The sequence below is a fragment of the Entelurus aequoreus genome, linkage group LG14 (genome assembly GCF_033978785.1).
Source record: "Entelurus aequoreus isolate RoL-2023_Sb linkage group LG14, RoL_Eaeq_v1.1, whole genome shotgun sequence".
Taxonomy (NCBI): domain Eukaryota; kingdom Metazoa; phylum Chordata; class Actinopteri; order Syngnathiformes; family Syngnathidae; genus Entelurus; species Entelurus aequoreus.
This window is the reverse complement of record NC_084744.1, coordinates 62,169,946-62,180,617: the sequence shown is the minus strand read 5'-3', so window position 1 is coordinate 62,180,617 and position 10,672 is coordinate 62,169,946. Positions and strand designations below refer to the sequence as shown.

The 10,672-nt window shown below is 42.8% G+C and overlaps 1 protein-coding gene across 1 annotated transcript; it reads right to left on the bottom strand.

Annotated features, from left to right (window-relative positions):
- Positions 1–532: 532 nt before the first annotated feature.
- On the bottom strand, positions 533–10,132 carry tmem53 (transmembrane protein 53). The gene is made up of 4 exons (XM_062070414.1): positions 9,880–10,132; positions 9,701–9,785; positions 9,491–9,594; positions 533–7,197 (listed from the first exon to the last, which is right to left on the bottom strand). The coding sequence occupies exons 2-4, from the start codon at positions 9,753–9,755 to the stop codon at positions 6,496–6,498; spliced, it is 861 nt and encodes a 286-aa protein (XP_061926398.1). The 5' UTR covers positions 9,756–9,785; positions 9,880–10,132; the 3' UTR covers positions 533–6,495.
- Positions 10,133–10,672: the final 540 nt, after the last annotated feature.

The following is a 10,672-nucleotide window of genomic DNA, read 5'->3' as shown; positions in this document are numbered from 1 at the left end:
CCCATAATAAATTCATAAAAGAACCAAACTTCATGAATGTTTTTTTGTGACCAACAAGTATGTGCTCTGTAGAAATGATTGGAAACTCAAGACAGCCATGACATGATGTTCTTCACAAGTGTATGTACACTTTTGACCACCACTGTACATACTAAATACTAAACCAGGTGACCATAGTAATTTCTGGAGGTGTACCAGTCTGACTGGGACATATTTTATCACTTACTTATATATTAGCCTCACCGGACTATCAGCCGCAGATATATACGTTGCCAAATGAGTTATTTTTACAGAAAGTTTAAGTAAATCATTATTTACATACCTTTGTTTTTAAACGGTGCCTGCAACACGGCAGTAAAACGGCTGATCAAACAAAACAGAAGTCATCGTCATGGACACACTAGCTGTGCAAGCTAGCTCTCCAATCAGCTAAACAGACTCAATAACTCCACGGTGACGTTTTGGTGAATTTACTGAGGAATTTGTGAAACAATACAAAAAAGAAGGCCATCGTAAGTTAAAACCACAGACACTTGTAAATGTGTTAGCATATTAGATTTCGCTAACGACGCTGGCGTCATTACATGATAATACAACGTACAAAGGTGCATGAAAACACTCCTACAGACATCACACATGGGACGGTTTAGTAAGTAAGAATTGTTTTAGTTATATTGTAAAACTTACCAACGTTGCTTGGAATGATGATTGAACTATCCATACGAGTGGGAACGCTATGGACGGCTAGAAAACTGAACGGCACTCTGGATGGAGAAAGAAAAAAAAGCACTACCAACAAATGGAAGGACACTGCAGCACCTGCAGTGGGCAAACTCATCCAAAAGATGGCGCCGTAGCACAAACAATAACACGTTTTCTGTGTATTTGCAAAGAAAAATCCATGAACCCGGAATTTACGGGACATTTCTGTGGAAAAGAAACACTACTCTCCAGCGTGAAGAGGTTATCGGGTGACTGCAGATGAGGCGCCAGCTGTTCCAAGTCGGGACTCGGGTTGGACCACTCCTCTTTGCATCAGTTGGTGACGTCTCTGCGCTGCTGACTTGTCTCCACTCAAGATGATCCCCTGCTGGCCTCCCAATGGACTGGACTTTCCCATGAAGTCGGGGCCTGGGATGGATCACTCCTTATGCATCAGTCGGTGACGTCTCTGCGCCCCGACTTGTCTACATGGAAGAGGATCCCCTACTGGCCCCACTATGGACTGGACTGGCCCCACTATGCACTGGACTCTCACGTTATTAACCGTATCTACTCGGCATCCATTGCACCGGTCACTGGGGTGTGTCCGCCCACATCTGCGGTCCCTTCCAAGGTTTCTCCTTATTCCCATAAGGTTGAGTTTTTTCTTGTCCTGATGTGGGATCTTAGCTGAGGATGTCGTTGTGGCTTGTGCAGCCCTTTGAGACATTTGTGATTAAGGGCTATAAAAGTCAACTTTGATTGACTGATCGATTGATCTATGTTACTTCGTATAGACCGTTACGAACGGTAGCAACCCAAAGTTATCTGGATCGACACCGTGTCCGATTACTCCTATGGCATGCCTTTTCAAAAGGTTTGATGTTGGGTAATTAATCCAGGATCTCCAAGGTTTAATACATTTTCAGGTGTAATTAGAGTCTGCGTAAGTTATACAACATATCACACGTTAGTTTGTATCGTGACCCGGCTAGCCACGCTCGCTAACGTTAGAGAAAACAGACGTCAATGGCAGAGTCTTCTTCAAATAGTTCTTTGTTTATTCATCAACCGAAGCATGATGATTTTTTTTTTAAACGATTCGAAAAAGCCTATCCCAGCTGGCATAGGGCAAGAGGTCGGCGACATCCATGATAAAAGGAGATTATTTGGGGTATACAGCATACGGACACTCCCCAGAGGCCGGAATCCTTTATGCTCTTGTGTCATCATTTTGTGTTCCTGGTGTTTCCCTCGTTTCCATGTGTTTTTCTTTGCCTTTTGGTTCGGGACCCTTTGGGACTGTGTGACAAGGGGTGGCACTTTCGTGACTTCTGCTCTGCTTTTTTGTCAACTTCTGGATCTGCCTCCCGGGAGCCTTTTGGCCATAGACCAGCTGCTGGGTCTCTGCTACACCTCGGCTACACCTGGACCCCGACTTAAACAAGTTGAAAAACGTATTCGGGTGTTACCATTTAGTGGTCAATTGTACGGAATATGTACTTCACTGTGCAACCTACTAATAAAAGTCTCAATCAATCAATCAAACCAGAGTCCGTTTGGAGAGACTGGAGGAGATGCGGTTGACGAGACAGGATACGGACACTCCCCAGAGGCTGGAATACTTTATGTTCTTGTGTCATCCTTTTGTGTTCCTGATGTTTCCCTCTTGTTTTACTGTGGGGTTTTTTTTGCCTTTTGGTTCGGGACCCTTAGGGACTGTGTGACAAGGGGTGGCACTTTCGTGACTTCTGCTGTGCTTTTTTGTGAACTTCTGGATCTGCCTCCCGAGAGCCTTTTGGCACTGGAGACCAGCTGTTGGGTCTCTGCCACACCAGAGTCCGTTTGGAGAGACTGGAGGAGTTGCGGATGAAGACAAGTTTCACAGTGTCTTGGCTGACTGTTTAGGTATCGGACGCCTCGGGCTCCTTGGACGCATCCTTGCTCATTCATGCGGACTGGACACCGGCCGAGAGTTGGTGGGCGGCCGAGGGTGGAGTCGGCTCTCTTGGATGCTTTGTTGGGTCTGCTCCCGTCTCTGGTCATGCTCCCCGCACCCCAGCAGACGATGGCGTGAAACACCGCAGAGGCCACCACAGTGTATATGTTTGTTTTTGTTGTTGTTTTACTTTTGTGGCTGTGTAGAAGGGGCTGGTTACATCAGCGCTGCTCTTTTAATGTCCTTTGATGTTTTCCTCTTACACACATGTTTATGGCCATGAGGGGTTTTTTTCCCTTGGCCTCAGTCTGGACCCCCTCTCCAGGGATTGTGCTGAAAATCTTAATTTCCCCTCTGGGATTATTAAAGTATTACTGATTCTTATGTTGCACCATAGTTTCTATCATTAACAATTACCTGTGTTGAAAATAAAATGTACAGTACATTCTTAACACTAACAGAATCCATTTTAATGTGCAGCAATGGTTTCATTGATGAAAACAGTGTACAAATTTGCACAGACCGTTTGGAAAACGATAGAAAGCACAAGTGAACAAAATACTGTATAGAATTCTCACGTTGCTAGTTAGAGAGAACACAACATTTGTGAGGAGCAAGTACATTCATTGTTTATTACCAGTTTCCTCTGACTATTCTACAACTTCTGAAAGAACAAGCATTGCTCATGAAATCAAACATGTTTCCTATTTAACGGGTGACTACAATTTGAAAACAAAAGCATCCTAAATCATTTCAATTGGTCTAAAGTCTGTTATGATTAGCTTTTCGGATGAGCATTGACGGTGACTTGGTCATGTTTTGACTACAATGACAAAAAAAGCTTTCGTACATGCGTAAAACCTAAACCTAAAGGAAAACCTAAACCTAAAGGAGGTTAACAATGCTACAAGTAGGCCTGGACCAAGACTCAATAAGTTAATTAATGGGACGATAAAGGAACGCAATCATTTTGCCGGCATTAATAAAGTGTCATGTTTGCTTTCTTTGTTTCTTGCTTCCAAACATGGTGCAAGAGGTTTGTTTGTCTCTGAGAGATTAGATTCCGGCAGCGACAGAGCCTCGCTAGGGATGTAACGACCAATGGTACCAATGGTAAAACCATGACTGATAAGACGTTGACAAAGTCACTGACCGGTGCCACTGCTCATTACCTGGAGAAGCAAACTACCCCACATTAAACCTACAGGATGTGCTCTCTTAGATATTGATACTCCAAGCAATATGAAAACAGGAAGTGAATTTGTGTGACAACAGTAGAAAATAAAGATATTTAAGTACTGAAATCAAGTTATATGGCTTTTAATTAACCAGAACAATATTATTAAATAACATTTAGTCTGCCAAGAAATTACATTGTGTGGCTATTTATTTATTGTATTCATTATTTTTGTTAAACTTAGTCATGAGTGTGCATTGGTACTTTTTTGAGCACATTGAACAATAACGTCTGAACATCTTTTCAGTCATCAGGTCATTGAATTGCCCTGCAATGAGGTGGCAACTTGTCCAGGGTGTACCACGCCTTCCGCCCGATTGTAGCTGAGATAGGCTCCAGCGCCCCCTGTGACCCCGAAGGGAATAAGCGGTAGAAAATGGATGGATGGATGGAGGTCATTGAATTCTCAGAACGTTCAATCGATCGCAACTGGACTGTTCACATCTAGTCTTAGACTTAGATTGGTCACATCTCATCTTAAACTTAGATTGGTCACATCTAGTCTTAGACTGGTCACATGTCATCTTAGACTTACATTGGTCACATCTCGTCTTAGACTTAGATTGGTCACATCTCGTCTTCGACTTAGATTGGTCACATATCGTGTTAGACTTAGATTGGTCACATCTAGTCTTAGACTTAGATTGGTCCCATCTCGTCTTAGACTGGTCACATCTAGTCTTAGATTTAGATTGGTCACATCTACTCTTAGACTTAGATTGGTCACATCTCGTCTTAGAATTAGATTGGTCACATCTCGTCTTCGACTTAGATTGGTAACATCTCGTCTTCGACTTAGATTGGTCACATCTCGTCTTCGACTTAGATTGGTCACATTTCGTCTTCGACTTAGATTGGTCACATCTCGTCTTCGACTTAGATTGGTCACATATCGTCTTAGACTTAGATTGGTCACATCTCGTCTTAGACTGGTCACATCTCGTCTTAGATTGGTCACATCTCGTCTTCGACTTAGATTGGTCACATCTCGTCTTCGACTTAGATTGGTCACATCTCGTCTTCGACTTAGATTGGTCACATCTCGTCTTCGACTTAGATTGGTCACATCTCGTCTTCGACTTAGATTGGTCACATCTCGTCTTCGACTTAGATTGGTCATATCTCGTCTTCGACTTAGATTGGTCACATCTCGTTTTAGATTGGTCACATTTCGTCTTAGACTTAGATCGGTTAGATCTCGTCTTAGATCGGTCAGATCTAGTCTATAGTAGCTGGTGCCAAAACCCCAAGTATTTATACACCAACACCAGGAGGGTGGGTCTGGGCAAGGATGGTTTCGCCATATCGTAGTGAGAAAGACAACTGTTTTAATGCAAACAAGCAATCCCACTGTCAGTGCCAACGGCAGTCGCAGTGAATATTCCACTTGTTAGCAATGAGGTATTGTGTGGATCGACCACTATCAGTCCAAAATAGTCGCAATCATTCAGTGGTAAACAAATGGCACAGAATGTTGTCAGCAGAATGTTTCTAACTCTTGTAATTTGTTGGGAGGCTAAATTGCAGAGTCTTTTAGGAATGGTTGAAAGGACAGTGTTGTATGTGGCAGACAGGTGGTGTAGCAGACCACCTCTTCTGTTCAGGGATGGCTTCCCTCACACCTCTTTCGTACCATCCGTCCTCCCTGTCCAGAATCTGGGACATGTTTGCCCTTGAAAAGCACCTTTCTCCGTTGCTTTTTTTGTGAACTTCTGGATCTGCCTCCCGGGAGCCTTTTGGCCATGGAGACCAGCTGCTGGGTCTCTGCCACACCAGAGTCCGTTTGGAGAGACTGGAGGAGATGCAGATGAAGAGACGCAGAGCATCGGGACGGACAAGCTGAATGAGCAGGTATCGGACACATCGGTCTCTTTGGGCGTATCCTCGCTCATCCATGCGGACTGGACACTGGCCGAGAGTTGGTGGGCGGCCGAGGGTGGAGTCGGCTCTCTTGGTTGCTTTGTTGGGTCTGCTCCTGTCTCTGGCCATGCTCCCCCCACCCCAGCAGACTATAGCGTGGAACACCACAGAGGCCACCACAGTGTATATGTTTCTGTGTTGTTTTACTTTTGTGGCTGTGTGTAGAAGTGGCTGGTTCCATCAGGTCTTCTTTTTAATGTCCTTTGATGTTTCCCTCGTACGTGTGCTATTGCTTTAAGGGTTGTTTTTTTTCCTTGGCCTCAGTCTGGACCCCCTCTCCAGGGGCCCAGGCTTAGACTGAATTTTTTTTTTTTATCGGCTCAGTGGTTGTTTTGTTTCGAATCAGTGCATTCATCATTACACTGGATATCATACACCAGGTTGTTTTTGTGGGTGTGGGGTGTCCGGTCTTTAGGACGCACTAGTCTCTGTCTCAGGGTGACGCCGTGTAAGAATTCTTCTGAGAAAATCACAAGTATCTACTGTACCAACGATGCATTCATATTAAAAGCCTTTTTATTACCCTAAGTCACATTTATCCAGTGTGCAGCCACTACCTGGTTTGTGTCCTAAAAGCACTTCAGTGGACGTGAAAACGACTACAACAAAAACAAAGTAATTTTACGGCTGAATAACCGAAAAAACATGATCCTAAGACTCTATTTCTGTCTTATTGAAGACAATCTTTACAGCGCATTTACTGATCCTGAAGTCTGCGTCTTCTCCCGACATGCGTCTCATCTCCGTCTTCCATGCAAGCGGTGAGGAAGTCGCGACATTTGCACATGTAACGCTCCGGGAACTCCCGAAGGTGACTCACATGCGCGCTGGAGACAAAATCGTACAAGTCCACCGGAACCCCTTTCAAACGGAGCGCGTCCGCAAAGAGCCGGACGTCGCTCGGCCTGATCACCTGATCGGCGCCGGAGTACAGGAAGAAATGGGGCCAGGCGGGCGGCCGCTCTCGCACGGCGTCGTAGTGGTTCTTGTGCACGTACTTGGTCAGCGGGTATAACACCACTCGCAAGAGGAAAACAGTCGCCGCGAAGAGCGCCAGCAGGAGGTACTTCAAAACAGGACTTACTTTGGGCCCCAGTGTGGCGGTCAGCGCCCGCACGGCCCCCGGGACGTTGGCACTCCCGGGGGCGCTGTCCACAATGGCCCCGGCGACACTCAGCGAGCTAAATTGTTGTTCCTTGTGTAATAGCTCTTGAATATATCTGTACAGCATGAAGCCGCCGTTACTAAACACGTGAAAGAAAATAGGACAGTGTTCCACCTCGTAGTCATAGAGCATCTCCAGCAATTTGAGGGCGGAATTTTTAAGTTCTTTGTAGCCGAACGACTCCGAGATGAAGACGGTCTTGAGAGGAGCCGTGTAGCGGATGGTGACACATCCCTGTTAAAAAAAAAAGAACAGAACATCAGACGCAAGCTACACTATATTGCCAAAAGTATTTGGCCACCCATCCTAATGATGAGAATCAGGTGTCCTAATCACTTAGGCATGGAGACTGTTTCTACAAACATTTGTGAAAGAATGGGCCACTCTCAGTGATTTCCAGCGTGGAACTGTCATAGGATGCCACCTGTGCAACAAATCCACTCGTGAAATGCCCTCGCTCCTAAATATTCCAAAGTCAACTTTATTATAAGAAAATGGAGGTATAAGGGAACAACAGCAACTCAGCCACCAAGTGGTAGGCCAGGTAAACTGACAGAGAAGGGTCAGTGGATGCTGAAGCGCATAGTGCAAAGACTTTCTGCAGAGCTCCAAACTTCATGTGACCTTCCAATTAGCCCACGCACAGTACGCAGAGAGCTTCACGTAATGGGTTTCCATGGCCGAGCAGCTGCATCTAAGCCATGCATCACCAAGTCCAATGCAAAGCGTGGGATGGAGTGGTGTAAAGCACGTCGCCACTGGACTCTAGAGCAGTGGAGACGCCTTCTCTGGACTGATGAATCACACTTTTCCATTTGGCAATCTGATGGACCAGTCTGGGTTTGGAGGTTTCCAGGAGAACAGTACATTTCGGACTGCATTGTGCCAAGTGTGAAATTTGGTGGTGGAGGAATTATGGTGCGGGGTTGTTTTTCAGGAGTTAGTTCCAGTGAAAGGAATTTTGAATGCTCCGGGATACCAAAAACATGTTGGACAATTCCATGCTCCCACCTTGTGGTACAGTTTTTTAGCGGGCCCCCTTACTCTTCCAACGTGACTGTGCACCAGTGCACAAAGCAAGGTCCATAACGACATGGATGACAGAGTCTGGTGTGGATGAACTTGACTGGCTTGCACAGAGTCCTGACCTGAACCTGATAGAACACCTTTGGAATGAATTAGAACGGCGACTGAGAGCCAGGCCTTCTCGACCTCACCAATGCGCTTTTGGAAGAATGGTGGAAAATTGCTATAAACACACTCCGCAACCTTGTGGACAGCCTTCCCAGAAGAGTTGAAGCTGTAATAGCTGCAAAAGGTCATATTGAACCCTATGGGTTAGGAATGGGATATGCCACTTGTGGCAGTATTGACAATATCAAACAAACAGGAAGTCCAGAGCTAAAGCATAGCTGGGCAAATATTTTGACTCGGGGGGCCACATTGAGAGAAAAAATGTGTCTGGGGGGGCCAATGTGTATGTGTGTATAAATGATATATACTGTAAAAATATGCTGTACAGTGTGTGTTCGGGTGCCTTTTTTTCCGGAACACTAATAAACAAAATAAACAATGTTCGATAGAATTCTAAAAAAGTTATGACAGACCACCTCAAAAAAACGGAATGGAATTTTACAGTTTTTTACTGAATGCGACACCCAAAATGTACATTAAAATAAAGAAAGTGCGATTTACAATATTAACTATAGAACAATAAAACACTGAATATTAACAACATACGAACATCTTTTACTTCTCAGACCAGCTCCTCCATAGTTGCGTATCTTTTACAATCAAGCAAAACACAACAAAAATGTAACAATGATTGATGTTAAAGGTCTAAAAATAATTATGTAGAACGTCCGACAGGCCGGGTTGAAATTCTTAATGGGCAGCGGGCTGTATTTTTGCCCAGGTCTGAGCTAAAGTCATAGAGAAGTTTCTTAAGCGCAAAAATTATGACTACAGTGGTGCAGCGTATTTTCATTTTTCCTTTGAATTTGTTGAAAGTTTATTTAAGTACTATATATATATATATATATATATATATATATATATATATATGTGTGTGTATATATATATATGTATATATATACACACACATACAGTACAAATATATATATACACATATATATATGACAGAAAATATATTTCTGCCAAAAAAACTAATTTGGACGTGAAAAAAATTAATTAAAAAACAGCTATTATAAAATAAAAAACGGTAGACGATAAACACACACATTTAAATAAAAATAATATTGTTAATACAGTACAATATTGCTACACAAAATTCTTATTCTGCCAAGAAAGTATAATGCGTAGCTTTTTATTTATTATACTTACATTTTTAACTAACACTTATAAATGTGTATGAGTTTATTTTGTTGGCCATACCGTAATAATGATAACCCTGATAATATTGGTGGACAATAACTGTTTTAACCTGATTTTAATCACTTGACAGCACTATGATATTATTATGAAATGAATTTAATCGTGTCTGATATTATTATGAAATGAATTGAACCTGTTTATTGTAGATGTTGCTGTACTTGCTGAGGTGTTTGTCTCTGCAGCCTGCCCAGCCCAACAATATCACCACTGGCTCCTTCCTTCCCCGCCAGTGTGCCTCTGGCGAGAATACAAACATAACATGAGTTTATTTCTCACACATTATTTAATGTCAACATAGTGACAGCTATTATTAGCATGTGCAAGCTAGCGGCGTGGCGCTCACCTGACGTTTCCGCATCCGGAAACACGATATTGTAGTCAATGTCATCGTCCGCCATTTTAACGCGCTAAAGATGACGTGGTGTGGTCTATTAAGCCATAAATAAAATAATATATTAGTACAGCGCGGTGTGTCAGAGGACTGACATTAAAAAAGTGGAGGACCGTTCGACGCTCTCTTACCGGAAGTTACCATCTCTCTCTCTCTCTCTCCCGCCATATGTCGACACTACAATGCTGCCCCCTGCAGGATAGGGGGACTCAATAATAATAATAATAATAATAATAATAATAACAACCTCAAAGTGCTACAGTGCATTTAAAACAAAATAAAAAAATAAAACAACAACGCTAAAACCACAAATAGCTGCCCCCAACAAGTAAAATAAATAGTAAAAAAAAAATTGAAGTTAAAAGGTTAAAGTACCAATGATTGTCACACACACACTAGGTGTGGTGAAATGTGTCCTCTGCATTCGACCCATCCCCTTGTTCCACCCCCTGGGAGGTGAGGGGAGCAGTGAGCAGCAGCGGTGGCCGCGCCTGGGAATCATTTTTGGTGATTCAACCCCCAATTTTGATTGATTGATTGACACTTTTATTAGTAGGTTGCACAGTGAAGTACATATTCCGTACAATTGACCACTAAATGGTAACACCCCAATAAGTTTGTCAACTTGTTTAAGTCGGGGTCCACTTAAATTGATTCATGATACAGATATATATATATCTGTATCATATATATATATATATATATATATATATATATATATATATATATATATATATATATATATATATATATATATATATATATATATATATATATATATATATATATATATATATATATATACTATCATCATAATACAGTCATCACACAAGATAATCACATTGAATTATTTACATTATTTACAATCAGGAGTGTGGAGGAGGGGTGGGGGGGTGGGATATGGACAGCAAATAGTGGGTATAG

What these genes read in the sequence shown, in the direction of transcription:
- tmem53 (XM_062070414.1), bottom strand. Translation starts at nt 9,755, where the DNA reads ATGGCGGACGATGACATTGACTACAATATCGTGTTTCCGGATGCGGAA. An exon ending in TCCGGATGCGGAAACGTCAG is followed by an intron (nt 9,595 to 9,700) that starts GTGAGCGCCACG and finishes TATTCTCGCCAG; the next exon opens with AGGCACACTGGCGGGGAAGG. An exon ending in GCAACATCTACAATAAACAG is followed by an intron (nt 7,198 to 9,490) that starts GTTCAATTCATT and finishes TTTTTTTAACAG; the next exon opens with GGATGTGTCACCATCCGCTA.